Below are 25,573 nucleotides of genomic sequence, written 5' to 3' on the forward strand. Positions count from 1 at the left end.
CTGTCTGCAAAATCTTTTTAAAGAATGTGTATTTTTTTTTTATTATTATTATTAAGGGCTTTCCCCACCTCTTCCTTCTCCTGAGCCAGTCATGGATTTTAATGTTTTATAGTTAATGTTTTTATTCTAAGTAAATCTCATATATTGTTTTTAATCTAAATCTGAGGAGCGCACAGCTGTGGAACAAAGAAGGTACAACTGACAAGACTGCGTTCCTGTTACAGTACACTTAATACCTGAAACACATGGAGGAATTTATGATCCCCACCTCTTCCTTCTCCTGAGCCAGTCATGGATTTTAATGTTTTATAGTTAATGTTTTTATTCTAAGTAAATCTCATATATTGTTTTTAATCTAAATCTGAGGAGCGCACAGCTGTGGAACAAAGAAGGTACAACTGACAAGACTGCGTTCCTGTTACAGTACACTTAATACCTGAAACACATGGAGGAATTTATGAGTGCCTATCTGGAGCTATACTATACCAGTAATTTGCTGGTACTTAATATTCTTGTTTAATGTGTGACAGGGAGAACTCTTTAAAGCAACGCACAACACAGGAAAACAACTGGGCTGGGATACAGCAATAGCAGATGTTCATTTGGGATTTTGGTGCCTCAGCGTTGCTTAATCAGAGAGGAAACTTTTCCATAAAAACACAGCCAGTTTGGGGAACATTGAAGGTGCTGGTGACTTGTGTGAGGAAATGGGGAAAATGTTCTGGTGAATTTAGAGAACTTCAACTAGAAGCTGGCTTGTAGAAATATCCTCTGAAACAGAAATCTGGCCTGTTCAAAAGTCAGTTGTACTAATATGCATGTTCTCTTTTACGGGAGAAAACTGGAACAAGCTTTGTTTTTTCTAATCAATAATTAACACTAATTTGAATGAGCTGTGCTGAAAGCATGCCTCTACCCATCTGCAGCAAAAGTTCATCTGATGTAAAGAGTGAATGATACAGGCTTGTCAGTCTAATGATCAACTCATCAAGGTCACACTTAAATTTAAATCTTTATTTGAAATGGTGAGAAATGAATGAGTGACAGTTTAGGTAAACTTTCTTTTTTGTATAAAAAGTTGGTGTTCAGTATATTTTTATTAGAGATTCGTATTGAGTGAAGCAAAACAGAGGTAGAAAGAAATGTGTCCTTTTCTCTTTGGAAAGTTAAAATGCAAACCTTTACATTATTGCTGTAGGCCTAAGTGTTGGAGGCAGCCTGTGACAATAATTGATTATATTGTTGTTTGTTTGTCAATCATTTCTTTCTGTATAACAAGGCTTATTTTGGGGTTTTTTGGATCCCTGACTGTTATTCATGCTCTTTTTTTTTTATGTAGAAAGTTAGGCTATATTGCATTTTTGTCTCTCCTCAGGCTAAAAAGATGGTTTACTTGAATTAATTGCTTCTGTAACTTGCATAGCACAAGAAAAACTTGAATTTTGCATATTTTTAATTTTTAAAAATGCAGGATGTTTTCTGCAGTTGATTTCTCAGGTCTCTCTCTAGATCTCAGCCTCTCTTGCTTCAGGAGTGATACACTTGAGGCATTGGTAAGATTGCCCTTCTTGTCTCCCAGATTTTTCAATTCTTTGCATAGCATGAGTAATCAACAAACCACATGCTGCACTTAAGTAACTTGATGTTGGTGAATCAAGAGACAGAGGTCAAGAAGTAGCTTTGTCTTCACAGGAAGCTAATCTGTATTGCTGCAAGTGTTGCAGTTGCTTTCTCAGTTGCTTTCTGAGCTCTTAGCCACTGACTGCAAGGCTCAAAATCACCCCCAAAAGCTTTTCTCACAAAGACATGCGAGAGCTGCCTTTGTAAACCCAGTGATTGCTTCTCATAAGAATGTGGCTATTGTTTCTCTGCCCGGATAAGTTGATAAGAATGATTCCTTTGAAGGAGGTAACCAGAAAGTGTTGGTAATTTGAGAGCCAAATTCTGCTTGCCTCTTGAGAGCAGAAACCTCTACACTCATTAACAGTGCTGCTTTGCTTTTACTCTGTTCTTTTTAATTTCAGTAGCCTGAGGAAGGTGTTCTACTCTGAGAAATTTTCCCCAAGTTTGCAGAATTGGTATTCAACTATTCAGTATTAAAACCGTTATGTGATGGGATGGGACTTTTTACTGTGAAGCAACTTTTTTTTTCTCATCACTGGTGAATGGAAAAGGAGAAAGTTACATTTGTTTGGAGTTTGTGACAGATTCGGTGGTGGTGGTTTTTAAATGAAATTCACCTTACAAATGGGCAGAAACCCAAGGATTCTTTGGTAGAATCATTGGGTACCAATAGAGGAATTTATTTCCTTTTTCATTCATTTAGTGCCTGAAAACTACTGTTTAGGGGCTTATTAATCTTCATGGCTAGGTTGTGAACCAAAACACCTTTTCCTAGTAGGGCTGAATTCTACCCTCCCACCCACGCAGTTGACTCAGTGGTGCTGTTTCTAATGGAGGACATCTCTCTGAGGAAGTAGCCTTTGAAGAAGACCTAGTGTCCATGTAGGGAAAAAACCACGGTTTTTATGCAGAAAGTGGGAGAGGCTATTACTTTGTGGCCATAGCAGATCTGTTTTGAGATTTGTTATTCTCACATAGTGCTTTAAGTTAACTCTTTTCTTTTTTTGCCTGTCTTCCTTGAGACTGTGTGTAGTTGAGCTGACCTTTAAAATTTTTCTTTGTTGCTATGGCTCTTACGAAAGAGGTCAGTGACTTGGCAGCTCTGCCCTTTTGACTGATCCTTTCTGTCCTCTCCAGGCAGTATAGGGACTTTAAAAAGTCATCCTTTCTTCTGCAACTTAATATTATGCTCTTCCTCTTGTGATTCTAATAAAACTAAGTAAAACGGAAGACTGTTTTGATAGGAGGAAATGCTTGTCTGAAAAAGGAAATTAAGCTTTGCAGTTATTAAGTTCTATTCTATCTTAAAAAATAATTCTGCTGTGTATTTATGAGCGCTCTGATCTGGAAATGTAGGGAAATCCTGTAAAAGAACAGCCATGCACTGGCCCACTGAAGGTATGTATAGTTTAGTATACTTTCTGACTGATAGTAGTGACAAATGTTACGGAAAGAGGCTGCGATTCCACAGCCACCAAAAATGGGAGGATATGACTTCCCTTTCCTCTCTTCCTTCCTTCCAACCAAAGCTCTTATTTACACTGTCTCATCTCCCTTGTCCCAGCTTTGGCACTTGCTGGTACTTAACACACCAGAACTTACCACTTTTATTCTGGGGCTCATTCTGTGTGATTTGGGTGAATTGTATAGGCTCAGAGGGGTCTGATGTGTCCTGATGCGCAGTAGGGGGATAGTAGCCAAGAACTGGAGGCTGGAAGGGAGAACAGGAACACACCCATTGGTGGTAATGGATTATTCAAATCTTTTTGCCTGAGCAATTGGACAGGCACCTTAGATACATCAGCATCATGACAGATGATAACTCTCAGTGGTCCTATTGGCCAGGACCATCCTTGTTGTTCTCATTCTGAATTTCTCTCTATGCCACTTTCAGGAGAGTTGACTGGAATTCCCTGGGTTGTCTAAAATCATGGTTTTATTAGTTGTCATCATGATTTGTTTAATTTTCTCCCTTTCATAACAATTCTTAACACTATCTCTTTGGATGCTGTGAACATTAATGTCTTCAAAGACTATTGCTTTGTAGTCTGGAGATCTTGTCTTGGTGATATTAAGTGTCTGTCTGCACTTATGTTCTTGTCTTCCATTTCCTCTAAGCATTGCTGAGTACGAAAAGTTGTTTTCACCCCAACCCCCTGTGATTTTTGCTAAATTAAAATGTCTTTCACAAAATGATTTCCCAAACCTTGCTTGAACAGTATTCTTCCTTAAATTGGTAGGTTACATTTTGTCTTCTGTGCTTTTAGTTGTGTAATGAGTGGCATACACTTTAAATCTTGGTTTCTGTGTGTGGGATACTTCACTTGAATGTAGACTGAATGAGTGATGTAATAGCATGAGTTAAAGTTAGGAGAAGTGAGGACTATATGACTAACTTGTCCCTTCCACCCACCCATATTATCTTTTTCCTTCTTCCTTTGGTCTCTCTGTCACCAAGAAATTGTCTCTATTTTCAGTGAGCTGTGCTAGAGCAATAGGAGAAGAAAGTAGCGGGGAGAGAATAGAGAACTGTGTTGATCATGCTCGTGTAGCTACTTGTGTGTGATCAGTGAAAGGGTCCATTCACGGACAGTCTTTGTTACTGCCCTGCATATACTCAGTGAAGAGGTTGCAGATAAGGTTGAAGTCTGCCATCTGGTCTGGCACAGTACAGCATCACCCCCCTCCCTCCTAACACGATGGAGTTCTTTATGTCTGTAACCCAGTTTGCACAGCTGAGAGATTCTGACTTACATACAAAGATAATGCATAATTTAGCAGTTGGTAATGCTACGTGGTGGTTTTTTGGTTGGTTGGTTTTTTTGGGTTGTTTTTTTTGGGGGGGTTTTTTTTTAGCTTTTACTTAAATTCATTGTCATTTTAGACTTGATGTATAAGAGGTGAAAATCATGACAGGGGACTGCCAGTGCATTAAAACTACAGGTTCTTTGCTTCACAGGACAGAGAAGGTGGCAGTATAGAGTAAACGCTAACGTTTCTTTCAGGGAAAACAAGGGAGCTTTGGGGGCATGACAGTTAGTAATAGTTGTAATGTAAGCTCAGCACACATAGACAAATCTGTATAGGCTAATAACTCCTGTGGGATAAAGTGGAAAACTTGAAATGGGCATAAGGAAAGACAAAGTTTGTGTTCCATAGCAATTTTGCCTTGGTTCTTGTATGGACATGTTGTCACTACAATAATACTTGCTACACCATGGTGTAACACAAAAGCTTTTCTACCCATTGAAGATTATTGTAGGTCATGTTTTATGTGTGATTACTAAATGTTACATTGTATGAAAATGCAGTTAACTGTTTCTGTATGCAGAGATATCAACCCATAATATATATGGTCTTTGGTAGGCAACAGTGTCTTAAAATAGAGTTGGATTGCTGAACCTCACATATTATTTGTAGGTGATTTAAAGAACAGTTGTGGTCTATTTTAGCTCTTGGAGCAATAGAGCATTATTGGCGCTTGTATTTTGGGAGCTTAAGGTTTGAGTAGTTTTCCTTATGTTCCATGTTTTTTGTGGTTAGCAGATGTGAAGGATTTGTGAGAGTGGTCACAGATACGCAACAAACAAGGCATGACACTTTTTTTTGTGTTTCTTCTAAAGACTCTTAAAAATTAATTTCATTTTCTGCCACTTCTATTATGTCCTTAGTTTTGTACACAAAGTGTATTCTCGAGTGTTTCCAGTTATCCTTTTCCTAAGCTGAAAATAGTCAATGGAAAGACTTAATTTGAAACACAATTAGACCATCTCTTCCTCTTTCTTTTTTTTCCAATTATTAGTCACAAACTGTTTTTTTAATAAGTCAACAGTAAAGGAAAATTGTGCGTGTCTATCATCTTGAAGCATTACTTCGACTTCCAATTTTGTTGGCATAAGAAGTGTGAGCTGTCCAGTTTTCAAATGTTCTTGAAATACATGTAAAATGACTCTTCACTTGCCAGATTTTTGGAGGCTTTCAAAACATCCTGAGATAAACATATCAGTTTATGAAAAATAAACAATACTTATGTATTTTGGTAATCAAACGTGCTTGGCTATTTGTCATGAAGTTTATGCATGACAGTAAAACAGTTTTCATCATATGATGCACTAGAACCCAAAGATTACTAATACACTCTTCCCAGTGCCTGCAAAACTAGCACCTCAACATTTTTTCACATTATACTTACGGAATCTGCAAAGCAAATGATGGGAAGGGATTTTTTTTGGTAAGAACTTTGAATTTGAATCCAAGGGAGACATTCTAAAAGTTTAAATTAGTGCACATGCATGGAATGGTAGGTTTTAAAAATTGGGGTATATAGATATAAAATAAGTGAAAGGGAAATGAGAACCTAAATGTTATCTTTGTAATAAGTCTTGATTTGTGGTACACTGATCGGAGAATCAAGATTTATCTGACTGACTTCATAGCCATGAATTTAAAATTTACCCTGTAACTTTTTCTACATAGGAGGTCACTAATTAAAGTGTAGCAGGAACCATAAAACACGTAAGAACATATTTATCTTCTGAGATTGCCTGTCAGCTTTGCCTCACACTGATGAATAAGCTTAAAAGTTCCCTTCCTGGAAGGAACAGGAAAATGGACAGTATGATACATGTCTTGTTTGACAAAGCTGGCTGGCAAAGCTGGTATCAACTAAAAAATTATAGTTATGGTATATTTTGTTACCTTAAGTATGAACACTAAAGGCATTGTCTATGCCTAAATGCTGTTCTTTCTGGTTGTTCCGTGATGTTGGAGTCTTTTGTGGACGAGCAACTGAATGACTCACTCTGCTGTCCCAAATGCATTTATCTGCAGTTAAAACTGCTTCTTCAGAAACTTTCCTGGTAGCCCCTTGCGTGTGGCAGTAGTGAGATGACTGTCTCCAGCCAAGTCATACTATATCAGTTAGAATTTGCCTGCGGCGTGCTTGGCCTTTCTTCCATTGTGTTCTTCTGGAGATACCAAACACTTGATGATTTCTATTCTCCAGCTGTGCTGACTTTTTAAGATGAAGGCACACAGTTAAAGGTTGATCAGCCTTCACTTTCCAGTTGCAGTAGACTCTTGCCTATTACAAGAAAAGAACGTGAGCTGGTGGCAGTGGTAGTCAGCTGAGCTGGTCCCCTCTTAAAATGGTTAGACTTCTGTGTGTGTATATACATGTGCTGTTATGATTAGTAATGCTAACAGTAGAACAGCTTCTGTTGCTGATGGAAGCTGCCTGCAGTCCAGTGACCTTTTTTATCCTTTTAGCTTCCCCTCCTGCCTCTTTACATGCATTGATTAGAGAAGTCACTATCACAGACTTCATCAGTTGTAGAAGACAGTTTGAATTGGGTGCTGTGTAAATAACCACATTTTAAAATAAATCTCACTGCTTTCATGCCGGTTCCACAGCACTTCAGGAAAATACTTGTGTTTATGATAGGATTTATTGAGAAAAAATTACATCATTGATACAGACAAGCTAAGAAAATGGTTGCTCAGAGATTGGAACTTTTACTAGATTCATCTGCAAGAGACAAAATACCATAGATCAATAACCAAGTAAATCTAGGCAACATACCTCTCAGAAGAAGCAGTATTGGACCAAGCCGCTAGACCTGAGTTGAGAAATGAGAATTCTTGCCTTACAATGTTACCAAATTTTGTCAAAAGCACTGGAGGGAGTTGTATGCTTTGGTTGCAGTTTCCAGTGAAGATATCACTCTACAAGTTGTGATTAATTAATGGAGCTTTTAAAACAGCCAATTTCTTTGTAGATACACCAGTCCACTTAAAACCAAGACAAATTCCTTTACTTTTTCTGCAACATCTAATTAGATTAGGGAAGAGAAATACTACATCTGTAGGAAATTAGCAACAGATTACTTGTTTGTCCTTACTTCAGGTTGCCAAAAATCAAATTTGGAACAGATGACAAAAATTAAGAACACAGCAGCTGATTGTGGAACATTAAACTCTTAAGAGGAGAAAAGAATTTATGCAGTTTTCTTCTGTTGCATATACTTCTAACTTATAGGATGAAAACTAGGGTTTGTCAGGTTTGTAAAGGAGTTTGAACCCAAAAAATGAGACTTCATGTTCTGAAGAAACAACTGAGAACTGGCTTTTTAGCTGTGTCAGTTTTGCGCATGCTGGTTAGTATTTAGTCTGTTATAGTATAATAAAAGTTGTCTGCAAATACAAAGAAAAGTCTTAATTTTTAGTTAACCAAATTTACAGCCTTGGTTACAGTTTCCTGTGTTGGACATTTACTTGTCTCCTGTTTGTAAAAGTTATTCAAGGTTTTTTAGACCAGCCACATCAGTGCTTTGCTTTATGAACACAGGTTTAATTTTTTTCATATGGCTTATCTGCTTTTAACCAAAAGGGTAGATTTATGACTTTTAACTCCCCGGCTGTGTATACTCGTTCTCTTCTGGTGATTGATCTTTGGATGATTTGACGTCTACAGTCATTTTTTTAGGATTGATTCACAGTTTAGAAGTCAACAGACATATAAGTAAATGTTACTTAATATAGTTACTACTTAGCATAAAAGGCAGCAGATTCAAAGAAAACCAATTAAAGCTACATGTACTCTTATTCCCGAGGTTTCTTAGCTACTTTGATGTCTTGTTTTCTGTGCTGCAGGTAGAGCTCTTCACAGGATGAAGTATTTGATACTCTTTCTCTAACTAATGCAATTACACATTAATTAGTCTTACTAAAGTTTAGGGTGTGTTTTTTTCCTTCCTTCTTTCAGTCTTCCACTTAACGTATCTCTTTTTGGACAGATCAGACAACCATTTTCCATGAAATTATATTCCATCTTATTTATTTTTTCCTGTTGTGGTTTTTTTCTTTTGGGAAAATTCCACTGCTTGCAACCTCCTCCCTGCAGACAAACTTCATTTGGGATTTCATGTTTGGTTTATACTAATTTAAGTCCATGCTACTGCTGAATTGCGCAGTCTTGCCCCATCTTGTATTGGCACTAGTGCTTGTGCAGCTGCCTAGTGATTTGGATCAGCTTGTGGTCTCCCTGAAAAACAATCCTTCTGAATTAGTTGTTCATTGATCCACTGGACCGCATGGTCAAAATCACTGCTGTCCACATAAAAGAGAGGTGAGAGCACATGGTTGGGGGAAGGTCAGGACTGCCTCTTTCTTGTGGCAGTTTAGTCTTAAATTTCTTAAAACCAGTAGTGAAACTAAGCTTGAACTGAAAAGTTTGCTAGCTTTTGCAATCCTTTCTGTCCTGCTGTGTCCCAAGGAACTTGTGTTCAACAGGGAAGCATCACAACCTGACCTGGGAGGTGCATGGACTGGCAAATACTGCACCTCATGCACATGCTGCAGCAGTTTCTTAATTTGAAATGCCCACAGACATGTTTCTTAAATTGCAGCAAACTTCAATAGGTTTAGACTGTAACTGCCAGAAGTGGCATGAAGTTATAAGCATTCCTAGTAGTTAAGAAATACCTGCTGTAAATTAATATTTTTTTTTTTTTTTAGTCCTGATTGGTTTTGGTTTTGTTTTTAAAAAAAAAAAAGTTACAAAGTTGAACACTTGGAATTAGGAAATTCCAGTTGCCTGCAGTGCAATGGAGTTGCACGAGTTCCAGGAGGAGGGTTGGCCACTTGGGAGCACAGAGTAATAACTCCAGATTCTCACTTCCTGTGTCTGGCTCCAATATGCTCTGCAGCAGCCAGGCATTGCAATTTCAAGAAGGCTGCTGTACTCTCCCACCATGGACCCAAGCATTCTCAAACTTGGCCAATCTTTTGTTCAAGGTTAGTAGTGTGCAGTCCAGTTGAAGGGCTGCATCCAGTGAGAGGATGCAGCCTTGAGTTTTTTTAATAGTGATGCTCCAGACTTCACTGAGACTTTATGGACTACAATTTTAATTCTAAAAGCTTATGCTCAGGCAAATTTGGGTAACTTCCCATGGGACAGCACAAAGCAAGTCTTTGAGGATGCCCCTGCCAATAATCTATTTCATGGTCAGACGTGCAGAGGTCTTTTAAAAACATCTGTATTTTAAATGAGATGCACCTTCCTTTCCTCTCTTGGAAATACTTCGTCTAATGTAAATGACTAGTAATCATCCTGTAACAGTAACCCATCATGGGAAATTTCTGTCTTAGTGGTTGTAGCTTGGCAAAATTTTTATAAGCAACTGAAAACACATCTTGTATGTGGAAGCATCAGGCAGCCCCATTATCTAATGCTGCTGCTTCAGTTTGTAAGTGTCTGTTTTCCTTTTCTGAGATTTTGATAAGAATAAGCTGTGACCCCTTTTGCATCTGTCAAACCTTAACTGTGTGACTCAGTTACCAAAATGAACATGCCTGAAACAAATACTTCTGTACCTTTGAAGGAAAAGGAGCAAGTGTTGGATGACACACTGGAAGTATTAGGCACTCCGCTTTTTAGTAGCATAATATTCAATTTCTAATCTCTTAACAACTTTGCACTAAGAAGCTTGTCACTACCATGAACACTTTGTCCTGAGATACAAATGTCTCCCCCCCACCCCCTCCCCTCCGCCCTGTGTCCCTTACTGAAGATTATGGAAATACAGAAATACTTCCTCCTCATTTCTTTTTAAATGGATTACAGTATGAGGGCACTCAGAGATCTAAAATAGTGTGACCAATTGGAAATAAGATAAATCTCTACTAAATGGACATTCTTCTTGTATGTACTTAGTAATTGTCACCAGAGTGTATTATGTTATTTACCAGTATGGAGGAACTGACATGGGAAGCAGATAAGCTTGTGTAAAGTGACAGTATGGTTTTTTCTGTCTGTAGTGTTTAGAGAATTTAACTCTCAGTGGTTGGCTTAGTGAGCAAGTGGTTGTGCAAAGAGAATGTTACCTGGGTTTATTTTCTGATTTGTTTCAACAAAGGTAGAAAAAGTGTGTTGTGTGTGCCTGCAGATGTTTTACTGTGGTGCTTTTATCTGAGACTGACTGTTTCCCCTCTTACTGTGGTCAAAAACATACTTGTATCCTATCTCCTTCTCCCTTCCCATAGGAAAGAGCCTGAATCTCCACCTGTCTTCAAGTCACTGATCATTTGTCCATAAGAAATTTGGATGAGGGACACTACAACTTCTGAATCTAGTTTTGTTTCCTTTGCTTAAGTTAATTGTCATCACTACTTCTTTCTTCCCTCTTCTGAGCGATAATAAAGTCTGTCTTTCTCTTTCATTCCTTTCTCCTCTTCCCCTTTTGCATCCTTCCCTCCCCATTTTCCTACATTTTTACTGTTTCTATGGGACATTCCATACATCAGTCCAAGCATCCCATTAACTTTCCAGGAGAGGAAGCTGAATTGACTTCTGTAAGTTGTTATGACATGTTTATATGGCTTCTGTTTATGTCAATAGTGTCAATTTGCCTGCAACAGAAAAACCACATTAGTGACTTGAGGTTTAATTCATTAGTATCCCAACAGTGTAGTAAGGTAACCATGTATATCATTACAGTCAAGCTTTTTTGTCATCTTTAAGTTGATCATTGCCTATTTTCTAGTTATTAATTGGGCAAGGCTACTTAAAATACACTTAGCTTTTTTCTGAAGCGTGATTGCTCTTGGCGGTCATAGAGTCGTAGAATCATAGAATAGAGTCGTAGAATCATTTAGGTTGGAAAAGATTTTTAAGATCGAGTCCGACCATAAACCTAACGCTGCCAAATCCACCACTAAACCATGTCCCTAAGCACCACATCTACATGTCTTTTAAATACCTCCAGGGATGGTGACTCCACCACTTCCCTGGGCAGCCTGTTCCAATGCTTGACAAACCTTTTGGTGAAGAAATTTTTCCTAATATCCAATCTAAACCTCCCCTGGTGCAACTTGAGGCTGTTTCCTCTTGTCCTATTGCCTGTGGGAGAAGAGACACCCACCTCGCTACAACCTCCTTTCAGGTAGTTGTAGAGAGCGATAAGGTCTCCCCTGAGCCTCCTTTTCTCCAGGCTAAACAACCCCCATTGCAAAGGACAGCAGAAAATGGATTTTTTTTAATTAGATGTTCATAATTTTATATTGTGTGCTCTTACATATTCCATATGAATACATAATCTCAAAGTTTGTAAAGAAAAATTTCAGTTCTCCTTTCCCATCTTTGTCCCCCTTTGGGACAAAATTAACAATTATGTTTAAACTGTTTTTAATTCTTGAGTTCTCTTGAAAATAGTGGATTCTAATTCTTTAAGCTGGAGTCTAAAGAATTCAGCGTACTGATGTAGTTGAAATGCAAGCTATAGTAGTTACCTTTTCAACAAAGTTTTGCAAGCATATAGCTCTCTATTGGACACTGCTTACTTGGTTTCCCTCATTTTAGTTTGTTTCTTAGGGACAGAAGGAGGCTTTTAAAGATTTTTGTAGTGTTTCTCAACTGTCATATTAAATCCAAACTAGTGGCACAAGAGTGCCACCAGCTGGTTTAATTAGATGTGTGTGTTAATGTGAAATTGTTAGAGTTTTGCAAGAAATGTGGCAAGATATTTATGTACACAAGTTCTCAGTGTCTTGTCATTGTCGTCTTTTTTTTTTCTGATGTGCTGAGGTAAGTTATTCTGTTGTACGTACCTTGAGTGAATGATGTCTTTGAATCTGCAGATAATAATTAACCAGAAAGGAGTTCTTCTATTTAACATAATTAAGGCATTAGAACAATAAGATAAAATACCTTAGAAGATTGCCAGGTCATCTTTTTCTTACACTTCCCACCCAGTTTTTGTTCATTATTTATAAATTGACAGTGTAAAGAACATATTTGGCACCTTTCATATTGTATTGTACTGTTTTTAAACCCTGCACGTATGTATTCTGAGCCCTTACCTTAAAATTAGAGGAATTAGCTACAACTCTGTCTCATAGCAATGAGATTGAATCTTTCTGAACTTGTCCTACTTCTGTACTAAGTGATAATCAGGTGTGTAACAAGAAAATGGATCAGTGTTTGATATGAATGTTATTGTCCAGGTTTCGCAAAAACGTGCAAGCAGAATTGAAGAAATAAGGCAATGTGTATAGCATGTTACCTGTGAACTGATGGCCTGCTACAGTTGCAAGATGGGCTAACACAGCCTGCATCCTTCAGAACCTAGCTATAGGCAGCTCAGTATATCACCTCTTCTGAAAGGATCTTTACTTCTTAAAATCCACCCATCAGTTACTATCTGCAAAAAATAATTCTAATATGCTCAGTAATTCAGTGTTGGTTTAGAAATCATTTCAGGTTTTTTGTTGGGGTTTTTTTTTCCAAACTGGCTTTCATCCCAAGAGCTCAGAACCTCAAGAATTAAAACAACCCACTGAACTTTTCCTAAAGGAACTGACAAGGATAATAGGGGAGAAAATCTTGAGCTTTTGGCCATGTAGAGGTTTACTTGTTGTTTAGTATAAATAATCTGAAAATCTGAAAGGTATTTTCATTTTCCTGGTCGTCCATCTGTTCTATGATATTTAGCAAACATGTTTTGTAGATGTAGGGTTCGTGATAGGTATAAAAATGTTTCAGCATTGAAAAAACTTTCTGGCATAGGCAGCCAGTTTGTATTTAAGAGGAGTACCATGTTGAGTTCTATGAAAACACTGTGAAATGCAATATTCAACAGCTGGTCCATGAAATTCTGGTATTTAGGCCTGAAGATAATGGACGTTACATTCCTGTCTTCCAAGAAAGGATGTAGGAAATCTTTGAAGTCCAAAATGTAACTTGGAACAAGACTATATTCCATGTTTTTATAAACATCAAGGCTAGCTGTCTTTGCTGAATGAACTACACATGAAAGCTATTTAAAAATTTTTTTTGTCCTAACAGCATCTAGAACTTTTTAAATGTTAATTTTACTCAAATCTAGTTTTCTATGTTGTGATTATCCATACCAGCTAAAGTTCATTATGGAGACATTAGTAGGCTTATTTATATGCTTTTTTTTTTAGTTCTGATACTTTGATCATCATACTCCATTTTCTTAATGTAAAAATGTTTCAGTACTTTATACTTTTTTGCACAGCTGTTTTGTTATTCCTTGAGAAAGGTATAAATTTTATAGATTGTTAATGATCTGATCAGCATATCTTTTTCTAGTATTTTGAGGATTTTTAAAAAAATAGTATTTTTTTAACAACCATAGTTTTCAGTGTGACTTGTAATAATTGCTGCTGGGAGTTAGGGTAGAAAACAGTCCAAAACAGTCGTGATTGCAATGTCTGCTTATACTTCTTGTATAAAATGAGTTAAAACCATAATTTTCCTATTTTTTGATAGTTTTCTTTTCACTATTGTTTTCTCTATCCAGGTCTTTTGAAGTAAATTGAGTTTCTGAAACTTAGTTGAAAGTCTGTTCCATATTATGTGGAAGCACTAAAACATAATTGAATAGCTTTCTATGTATTATGTAAAAAAAATTGTCCCCAAAAGAAGCGATTTTGGCACGAAAAGAAGTTGCAAGCGTATTCGATACCTGATGGTAGGCTTCATATTTACTTATTTTTAGGGAAGGAAGAGTATCTTCTGAAGATTATAAAAAAACCAAACTTAGCGAGGTTCAGTCTCCAGCACTGCTAGTGTTATGGCCTGTCCAGTGTTACTGTTGTAAAGTCTTGTAGCACAGTTTATATCGACAGATTCTTCACTTAAACAGTTTCTTATTTCTTAGTTCTGAAGTGCGAATTACATGATTTGATGACGTGACAAGGAGAAAAATTTCTTATTGTCTCTTAAGAATCCTCTTAAAGCCCTATCACATTTCCTTTCCTGGATGCTCACCAGGCTATGGTATTTTGAGTTCTGCCTGAGCAGTAGTGTTCCTAGATTAACTGGGAATCCTAAATGGAGTCTTCCTCTGTATTCATCATTTAAAATATCAACGTATAAGTGTTGGTTTTAAAATTCTTTTATGAACAGAGTGGTTTTATAGAACACCTTTTAGTAGAAAATTTTAGTATCTGCTAATGCCTATTAAGTGAATTTTTTCTACGTATAGTGGAAATAACTTTGGGAAGCTTTTTCATTTGCACTGCATTTGCATTAGTCATCTTATACAAAAACTTATGAAAAGGTATGGCTGGATTTTATTGAGACAGCTATCCTATACATTAAAAATACAGCTTTAAAAAACCTTCTAGTAGAAGTAAAGAATTATAGCTAGCTTTGGACTGTGCACACGTTATATAAGTCTTTGACTCAGTGTTATTCATGTTGAATAAGCTTCACTGAGTATTTTAGTGAATGCAGCAATTAAATAGTCTTCCAACACTGTTACAACCTAGCTCTTGTGTAACTTCATGCTTAGTAAAAAGAACTGCATGTTTTTGCCTTCCCTGAAGCTTTTGTCAAATTTTGATACTTTCATGATGTTTCAAACTACTTTTACCTTCCAGGGATATTTTAATGTTCTGGTTGTGTGACAATTTTAAAAAAATTTAAAATTAAAATACCCATTATGAGAAATGATGTCCTTGTACTGTGGAAGCAGTCAGCTTACTGCAACAGGATAGAAAAATGCATGGCACTGTGGGAGGGTGGGGGCGACGGGGCATACTACTTTGTGTAATTGTAATCGGTTTTATATCCTAAATGAACCTAAGACAATGCACTGGGGGAGAGACTTCTTTGTTGCCAGGGCATGAGTTCTCATTGTTGTGATGGGAGCACGTGGAAGGAGAACAGGTGCTTTTCATGGTGGAAAAGTAGAAATGTCTACTTAGGAGAAATTAATGTTTTGGTTTTGTTTTCCTAGATTTCATTGGTGTTATTTTTAGTCTGGGAAAGTACTTGGGGCAGAAAAGTAGGTTAACTTATTTGGAGAGGTCAGGCATTTGTATTGTCAGAGCTTTGATACATATTTGAATTCCAGAAGTAGAGAGCTACTTGGGAGTGGGCTATTTAGATCCTCTGTGTGGTCCAATGTGAATGTAGTATCTTAAGAAAAAATAACAAAATATTTATCTTCCCCTGAACAATGGAATATTCCTAGGAGCCTGTATTAAAGGGCAACATCTATTCACCTCAAAGCTTGATGTTTGAGCTGAAGTCTTTCCTTTGAAATAGATTAAATGCTTTAAAACTGTGGATTGTGAAAGAGCAATGTGTTGTTCTAAAATGGAACTTAATTTTTTTCTTTCTCTAATGGTTTGTGCAGGTCAAATATTTAAAAAATGTTATGTGCACATCGTTGTTGTTTAGCCAAGCTATAATTCTTAGAACTTGGGCTTTCCTGTTGCTTTATGACTTCCAGTCATTCTAACTTTTGCGTATCTGCAGTACTGCAGAATGTGTTATGAAGTAGGAAGGAGCCATGCACAAAAGGTGTCTGGCAAAGAACTGTTGCCTTCCTGTTCCTAGACATGTCTCTCCAGCTCAAATTCACACAGGTAGTTGTGATCACACTGTTACTTCTCGTTTTACTGGCCAGCACCTGTTTCCATGAAATACCATCATTCTTCATTTCCAGAATAACTTTCCTGTGGTTATCTGTTTTCATATTTTGCTGCCGGTCTGGAAAGCAGTATTAGCAAAGTCCCCAGTGGTAATTATTTTGTAAGAAATATGTAGCATTCCCATTTCTGGATAGAAGAAAAGTTCCTTAGTGGGGAAAAGTTCCGCTGTACTTAAATGCAAGATGGCAACAGCCAAAATGACCAATGATAGGAAGAAGGTTAAACAATCTGCCTTGAGTGTCTCTGCAGGAGAAATATTCTCCAGCAAATAGTATTTCCTTTAAGGAGAGATTCAGTATCCTCTCTTTGTCCTGACACTATTGTTGACTGATAGGCTAAGGAGAGAAGGTGGCTAAATCCTAAGGAACACGCTACAAATGTACATTGTAATGTTCTTTCTACTGCAGTGCTCCATTCACCATGAAGTGATCCATATTAATTGGAGTCCATGATGTCTGACAAGAACTCTATCAAGAAACTCTTTAAAAGAATTTTCTTGAACTTGTCTTTGGATTTTTATGTATATTTTTGAGCTTTGGATTGAGCCAACCAATTTATTCCAGAAGTTCTGTAGTAATATGTTGTAATGAGACCATTCTAAACTGACTTTGTGTGAAGTTAGAGCTTCTGTGTAGGAAAGGATACAATTCAGAGTAAAAATGCACCTAGCAGAAATCATAAAAAGAGGATCAGTCTGCCTTCAAGTTAAGCAAAGCTGTATTATTCACCAGCAATGTTAGCATTGCCTCAGGCTTGCTCAGGCTGTGTAAATGAACTGTTCTTTAAATGATAGCCTTTCTTAAGTATCATTGAAGTTGCTGGAAATCCCATGTGTCTAGAAAAACCAGAATGTATTAGTTCATCAGTCCCAAATGGTATGATTATGTATGTCAGGAAGTCTAATCTGAGAATTCTGTATGAGTGTAAACAATGCACGAGACCTTTTAATTATACCAGGTCCTGCATCACAAAGCTCTCATCAGTGTGTGCTTGAGGTGTGAAAAATTTGTCAGTAGGCAGCACTGCTGTGCTTCTAAAACATATGATGTAGACGCAGACAGTAATTAATCTGCAGGCGGAAAAATCTTCATTCAGTCTGTAGCATAACCTGTGTCTATATTAGTGGTTAAGTACCAGGTGGAGCTTGGACTGGAGCCTAGGTTTTACTTCAGATGCTGTGTAGAGTCTCTTCTGAGCTGCAACTTTTAAAGCCTGCTAGAGTTCCTTAATTACTCATCCCAGCATGTGGCAGTCGCATCAAGTAAAATCCCCTGCAGGAACTGTATTCACCAAACTGATACTGCATTGCATGAAGTTGTAGACATGGTCTCTTCATTTTTTTTTTTAGGAGACTATACCTTATTGTGGCTCTGAAGAAGAGACGGGGATTCTGTGCTGCTAATTATTAAATGAGTATAGTAGGCTGCTCAGTTGTCATGCCTTGTTCTATATAGCATTGGACCAATCTACACAAGTAAGGCTGAGACAGCTGCAGCCACATGGGACAAAATTTGCAATACAGTGGTGGTACACAGGAGATACACTTAATGCTCTTGTTACGTGCCACAGTATTAGCCTAATTTCCTTAGCAGACTTGTGACTATGTGGTTCTACAAACTCCTGTGGGCTGATGGTTTTGTTGTTCCTCTGTAGCAGATGCTGGAGAAGATAATCACTCTGTTAACTGTCATTAACTGATTTTTGCCTTTTGAGAAGTCCTCTACTGGTTGCTACTGATTTTGCTTCCCCTTTTTAAATAGATTAAAATATTTTTTCTGCTAATTTCTCTTCCAAGAGAAATATGGGGATTTGTTTTTAACTTCTTGGATTATATAATTTGGACTGCACAAGAGAAGAGAGACTTAAGTCCTTTAAAAAAAAAAAATAAAGAATTGTAAGTCAAGTTTGGATTATTATTATGGTAACATCTTTTTTCTTTGGCTATGGAAGCAGCAGCCAGTGTAGAAAGCATGAAACCTGTTCCTTGTCTCCAGGCTGACCAGTTTTTTAGTGGCTTTATGTTTGCCTAACAGAAGTAGAATGTTCAGTTTTAGAAGACTGGTTTTTGAAAAGCGTTGTAAGTGCATGTTTTCTTACTTTTGTAGTTCTAAATGTCTTTAAAAATAAGTTGTCTCTTGCAGAAAAGAAACCAGTAGAAGGTAAGCAAAACTTTTCTTAATTCTATTGTGTGACACTTTGTACAGGGGAAGATTAAAATAGTGTCCTCTATTAGCACAACTGCTTTTATACTGGTGTATTAGGCTTGTAGTATTTGGGAATGTTCATGTTTTTACGGGAGGGAAATAAAGTGATGACGTAGGATTTTTTTCCTTAAACTCTACTTTATCTTCTGTAATCAAGACACTATAAAATTACTATACGCACTTCTTTTGACTTATGTTCTTTCTCTTTCTTTCTGCACAAGCACTCCTATTTGGACAGGGAAACCTCCCTCCTTCTGAGAAACATTGCAGGAAAGCCTTCTCACTTGCTGACCAAGGTGATGCTTCTTCTTTCCACCTGTATGTGACTATTTCTATGTAGAAAGAATGCTTTTGGTGTGTGCTATGCTCCTCCCACCCCTGCCCTTTCCAGGAACTTGTGCATTTACTTACATGATTTTCCTGATTGTCCAAGTTGCTTTTAAAGGCTGAATTTTATTGGTTGTTTCTGCAGATGTATCAAAGTGTTCAAGTTCTTGGCAAATACTTAATAGCCATGTCAGCAGGTAAAATGCCTTAGCTGAAAAGGAAATGTACTAAGCTAGAAGTTCTTTTGTTCCTATTCCCATTCACTAGTTTAAAAAAATAAAAGATCACAACTGTGGAAAATATGTGGGAATATTCAGTACTGTTAAAAGGCAGTAGTATCTTTAAAATAAGTTCACTTGCTGTATTGAAGATAAACTGTAGTAAGTAACAGGATATTTTTTTTTTTTAATATTTTGAATGCTGTCTTGATATAAAGTGGGGAGAATATCCTAGTAAGACAGTGGTCTAATGAGCCACGTATGTACAAATCCTGATTATAAATTAATTTTCTTTACAGGAAAGAGGTCAGTAATGTACTAAGAGAGCACAAATTGCTGTTCACTTTTTCTGGTTCGGTTTGTTAAGAATTACATTTTCTATACATATTTCCTTTTGAAACTAGAGTAGGAGGGATGGAGCAAGCTATAAATCTTGATGAAAAAACAAGCTAGGATGAAGAACATACAGCTTCTCGTTGTTGAGAAAACTTTGAATGTTCAGTAGCTGAGGTGTCAGATATGTCTGATGCTACTATCTACTGCAAACCACTCCTTGGGTTATTTTTCTAAAATAGACACTCTAGAAGAGAAACCTCAGGCAAGCCTGAAGTGACAAAAAGTACCTTGGTGACTTCAAAACAATAAGGATAATGTTTGCTGGGCATAAGTAGTCTGTATTTTCCAATAAAAGTTTAGAACTAGTTTACTGCTTTTTCTTAATTACTTTAACATTCTTCTCAAAATGCTCAGCATGCATCTTGACAACAAATTTTCAGGCTGTCTTCTAGAGGAGTATAAACAGCCAAAACTAAGTAATTTTCTGCTCTTGTGATTGTTTTGCTTAAAATTTAGGTCCATACCTCTTTGCTTTCCCCCTGTCAGCTCCTTGCCCCCACACCCCCAACAAAGCAAACAGCCACCAAACCAGCAAACCTTGCTTGATTGCAAATAGATTAACAATGGCTGTGGCACAAACAGAAACCATAATTTTCTCTCTTTCATCTCCATGTGTTTTCATATCCTCCTTTCTGGTTATTTATATATGGGATGAGTGTTAGTTAGCATATTGAACTTCGATTAAAAAAAACAATGCATAAAATATTAAGTGCATTGCATCATATGACCATGAACTACCTCGTATCAGTGATTCTAATAGACTTCTGAAGTTAAATGTTTGGGTTTATAAATCTTTGTCTTGGCTTATTAGACTTCATAGCCCTTTGAATCAGGTGCTTATGGTGAGCTTGCTGATGTTCTGAGGATAATGTTTGTTGTTAGCTCAGCTTAGGACTGTCTCAATGCAGCTGTGCCCTCTACTTCTGACTACTGAGCAGACAGTCCTGGTGTGGATACTTACTGGTTCTCTTGTGAGCTCCTGCAGAGAGAAATATCTTTAGTAAAACGATGAAATAGAAGGCTGCTTTGCTGCTTAGACCTCTTCAGCTTGCTGTAACATTAGATAAGCCCCAGTATGAGAAGCAGTCCCAAGAAATGGGGTTTTTCCTTGCAATTGTAGCAAGGTGTTAGATCAGTTAACTGTAGGATCATGTTGCAACTCTATGCTGGTGTCTCTGGTGTGTCAACTATTTCTTATTGTCTTACTGTTTCTTGTAGTCTACCTCTTACATTGAGACTAGAGACACTTTGGGGGAATGATAATAGCATTTTTGTCCTCTGGTAGTATAACTAATTGTAAAAATTCTAGTCATGGACTAGATTCCTTTTGCATTACAACCATGCACAAATACAGTTCCTGTCGCAGCATAGGGCAGATCTCAGCACAGAAATGATCTATTCATTGTGGCGTTCTCTTCATTTTTAAACATAATTCCGTGTGTTATTGTTCACACAGCATTCAAATCCTTTTTTTGAAAACAGAAGTGAAAGCATATCAGTGAAGTAAGTTATTGAATATTGAAAATAAAGCAATGTATCTTTTAATGTCAAATCTGCAAGCTTGTTTCCCTATAGGGTTGGAATTAGGCCATCAAATGAATACTGAAACCTAAGCTTATGGCTGTGAAATACAGAGCACATGCAAATAATTTTGAGAGAGTACTCAGGGTTGAAATATAACCCAGTTTAGGACATGAAAATAGGAAATAGAAATGTAACATGCTGGATTTTGAAGTTACCGTTTCTTCTACCATTCTCATGCATGTGAAGCTGAAACTACGTGCAGGAAGCCAGATGATGGTGATTTAATGATGTAATGCTTCAGATATGTGTGTCAGCATCTGGAGAAAAGGAATCATGTTATGCCTTCTCTTCTCAAATATCTAGTACTTCATTCTTCTTTTCTTGTTGACCTAAAAGGCAAATATTCTTCTTATGAATGTTGATTCCCCTGGTTTGTAGATTTTGGTTAATACACACTGTAATCCCTTCAGACCTTTGAAAAAATCAGTTGTGAAGTTGGCTTCATGCATCTTAGGTCAATCTGATTCAGATGTCCTCATTCTTGAATGAAGCATCTGTTTGAGATTTTTTTTTTTTAATGCAGTTTAAAAATACAGCAATTGATTTCTAATCTGCAAAGGATGTAAGCACGATCTTGAAAACTCCGGTCTCCTACAGCCAGTTTTTGAGGAAGTTGTGATGGCCACAGCTGGAAACCACAAAAAGGATGTAGGTGGTTAGTAGCAGGGTTTTGTGCAACACTGAAAATTATGATATAAAATTTTTATTCAACAAGTGGCTTTGTACTAATCCACTGTGATTATTGTGATGTTCCTGTGTAGCTTTAATGTCACCTTTGTCTTGGAATGAATTATAATAAGCTATTGTGGATACATTGTTAGACAAACAGCCTGTGTTCTCAAATCTGTGTTTCTGCCCTGTTCTGCATATCAGTCGAGCTTTTTGTCTAGCTAAAACTCCTTGCCAGTCAGTCCCCTAGTGCCTCATCTGTTATGTTGTAGTCGTCTTTCCACTCTCAAACTTCATTACCGTGGTTCTAAGGACTGTTCTCTCCCTCCTGGTTTCTTGTTTTCTCTTCCCTTTCTTGCTTTTTCCTGGTCCCAGATCTAGTACCTTTTCTCCTACAATTATTTGCCTGTAGGTAGCCCCAGTGAGAAGCCTGGCCTAGAGCTGTCACAAGACAGGTCCTGTTCAGAGGCGAGCAGGAAGATAATCTAGTGCAGATGGATGCTTCAGGGAGTAAAGAGCCAGTGAAATTCCTTGCAAGTGCGTTTTGTTTCTTCATCGCTACTAGCTTTGTCAAATCTAGTTGAGTATTCTTTCAGGGGGCAGAAGAATGTATGTCCCTGCGGAATAAGATTCTATTCTGCCATACCTTGAAGTATACCTTCAAAATGGCACAAGGTCTAGTTGGAGGCCATTAACCAGTGGTGCACCCCAGAGGTCAGTACTGGGTCCAGTACTTTTCAACATCTTCATTAATGATCTGGATGGTGAGGCAAACACTAACCCTAATTTCTGGCTCAGGCTTGGACTAAGTCCCCCACCTCTCGCCCACACCAAAACCTACTCCTCAGCACTGGTCTCTTTGCTCCAGCTTGCCTTTGGCTGCCCAATTCCAGCACCACTCCAATGGCCCCTCTAGGCACTCTTGCTTAGCCCTAATCCTATAGACAAGCTAACCCTCATAGACAAGTTGTTGATGTATGGGCTGGATAAGCAGTGAGGTGGACTGAAAACTGGCTGAATGGCCGGGCCCAGACGGTGGTGATCAGTGGCACCAAGTCTAGTTGGAGGGCAGTAACTAGCAGTGTACCCCAGGGGTCAATACTGGGTCCAGTCCTCTTTAACATCTTCACTGCTGATCTGGATGATGGGTCAGAGTGTGCCCTCAGCAAGTTTGCTGATGACACCAAACTGGGAGGAGTGGCTGTGATGCCAGAGGCTCGTGCTGCCATCCAGAGGGACCCTGACAGGCTGGAGAAATGGGCTGCCAGGAACCTTGCAAAGTTCAACAGAGGGAAGTGTGAAGTTCTGCACCTGGAGAGGAACAACCCCGTGCACCAGTCCATGCTGGGGACCACCCAGCTGGAAAGCAGCTCGGCAGAAAGGGACCTGGGGGTCCTGATGGACGCCAAATTGACCATGACCCAGCAATGTGCCCTTGTGGCAAAGGCGGCTAATGGTATCTTGGGCTGCATTGGGAGGAGTGTTGCCAGCAGATGGGTGGAGGTGATCCTTCCCCTCTACTCAGCACTGGTGAGGCCACAGCTGGAGTAATGTGTCCAGTTCTGGGCTCCCCAGTACAAGAGAGAGATGGAGCTACTGAAAAGGGTCCAGCAAAGGGGCACAAAGATGATGAAGGGACTGGAGCATCTCTCCTATGAGGAAAAGCTGAGAGCTGGGACTGTTCAGCCTGGCAAAGAGAAGGCTCAGGGGGATCTCATCAATGTGTACAAATATCTGAAGGGAGGGTATAAAGAAGATGGGATGGAGCCACGCTCTTTTCAGTGGTACCCAGTGACAGGACCAGAGGCGATGGGCACAAATTGAAACATAGGAGGCCCTGTCCGAACATCAGGAAACACTTTTACAATGAGGATGGCTGAGCACTACCACAGGTTGCCCAGAGAGGTTGTGGAGTCTCCATCCTTGGAGATACTCTGAAGCCATCTGGACACGGTTGTGGGCACCTGGCTCTAGGTGGCTCTGCTTCAGCAGGGGAGGTGGACAAGATGACCTCAGCCGTTCCGTGAAAATTGGGAAAAATAGGTTTCCCAGGGATAGGGACATGCACATTTTTTTGGTATGGACAAACTTAACTTTTGCTTTTCCTCATCCTTTGAGGTAGCTGATGTACTGATTTTGCATCCTCTCTTCCTCAACTTCAGTTTGAGATAGACACTAGCATCACAGTTTTCTTCTCAACCAGTTGGTTTAATGATATTACAAGCAAATAAAATTCTGATCTTGTTAAAGTTGCGCAGAGGTTCTCTTTAATAAGAAGTAGCACTGCCAGGTTTGTGAAAATTTCTTTGCATCACACTTCTAGCATTAACACTTTGCCAAATAGTATATGTTGTTGTAGTATGGTCCAAGATCACTGGAGAGAGTGTGAAAGGCTGGTTAATTTTGATCAAGAGAAGTACTGGTTAATTTTGATCAAGCACAAGGGAGGTTCTGGAGAGACTTCATAGATGCCATTATGCGTTTAAGTTCATAAGCAATAGACACCTATCTCTTGGCCTTCCTTCTTTGCCCTAATAGACTGTGGGGGAGAAGATCCCTTCTGTAGGAACTCGTGACAAGGGCCAGTGTGACTTTGAGATGCATTTAAAATGTAACTGCTGCTTTCCAGTTTCCATTCAGAAGCCATCTTCTGTGTTGAGGTTAGGCTTCTAATAGCAAAAAGCTTGTGAATTGTGCACAGAAGTAGAATAAAGGAAAAATATGGCACTAGCCCAGTGTAGTGTCACTGTAATATTTAAAAACTTTTCAGGTGAATAATTCTCAGACACAACCCCCAAACTGCTTTACATGCATTTCCATATCTATTAACATAAAACAATATGGTGACAATAAGTCAGGAATGTGCCAGAGGTATAGAAAACTCTATATAAAGTTGGGAAGGAAGAAAGGAAATGTGGGATGAGTCTACGTTAGGGAGGATGGACCCCTCACCAGGAAAATGGCTGCTGTACACGCTCACATTTAGTGAGCTTTGAAAGTGAGTAATGTCTTGTTTCCCTTTCTGCTTTACTCAGGTATAGGTTATTCTGGGTTATTTTGAGAAGAAATGCAGTAAAACATATGTTTTGAGAATGGTCATGAACTACTACTGTAAACACAAGTTCATTGTTTATAAATGGGCTGTGCCACCATTGTCACACATTGTTTTTTAGGGTAGGGGTGTTCTGCCTGTCCAAATGAGTTTATCAAGAAATACAGAAGAACTGCTGTTAATATTCACTCATTTGGCTTTCCCCTTCCAGTGCTGATCACATACACACTTGTTCTAGTGTTCCTTTTTTTTTATATACATAATAAATGAAAACAACCAACAGAAAACACTCCATTAATGTGATTAATGTTCTGATTGATGCACATTAAACATGGGGCTAATAAAGATGTCTTGAAATTTTGGGGAATTAGGTACAAATTGAGATGTTAATATGGTGTTCTTGGGCAACAAGAACCTCTGTTTCAATAAAAACTCTGCAGGAAGGAGAGTCCTTGCAGAACAGGTGATTGCCTTTCTACCTGAGGCTAGACTGTAGCTGGGAAAATAAACAGTGGATACCTGCTTCTGGTCCTTCAGAAGTCAATGCTACTTGTGTATTTAGTTATCTTATCTGCATTCAGAGAAAGACTTCAGAGACAAATTTCAAATATTAAACATAAAAGAAATTTCTTCTTTTATGCATCTTGTGATCTGTGTATCTACCCTGCTAACTTAAGTGAAATGTGGACTTTGTTACTTACCTCTTATCATTTAATTACTAGCTTTCCTAAATACTGTAACCTTTCTTAAGTGATTCCCCCCATCTTTTTTTCCATTCTGCCTGTGATCTCTGTAAAAGGGATCAGTTAATGACACTTTAAATATGTACAATGAAACAAAAAATAAAACCCCAACCTAGAAATGTGAGGCATAAAGTCATTTGAGCAAGGTCAGCTCTGTCATAGCACACATCTTACTCCAGCTGTGTTTTAACATTAAATATGTATCTTTAACTGCACATTTAACTGGAAACTGGGGCAGGAGACTGTGATTGTCATTATATTAAAGAAATCTTAATTTCAGATTTTTTGGGG

At 38.2% G+C, this 25,573-nt stretch overlaps 1 protein-coding gene across 1 annotated transcript in view; it reads left to right on the forward strand.

Annotated features, from left to right (window-relative positions):
* The window catches only part of RAPH1 (Ras association (RalGDS/AF-6) and pleckstrin homology domains 1), a 54,606-nt gene that overhangs the window by 5,520 nt on the left and 23,513 nt on the right, over window positions 1-25,573 (forward strand). The window contains exon 4 of the mRNA XM_009289445.1: window positions 18,515-18,589. Within this exon, the coding sequence (XP_009287720.1) occupies window positions 18,515-18,589 (75 nt within the window). The remainder of the gene's footprint in view (window positions 1-18,514; window positions 18,590-25,573) is intronic.

The sequence above is a fragment of the Aptenodytes forsteri genome, unplaced genomic scaffold (assembly GCF_000699145.1).
Source record: "Aptenodytes forsteri isolate BGI_AS27 unplaced genomic scaffold, ASM69914v1 Scaffold442, whole genome shotgun sequence".
Taxonomy (NCBI): Eukaryota; Metazoa; Chordata; class Aves; order Sphenisciformes; family Spheniscidae; genus Aptenodytes; species Aptenodytes forsteri.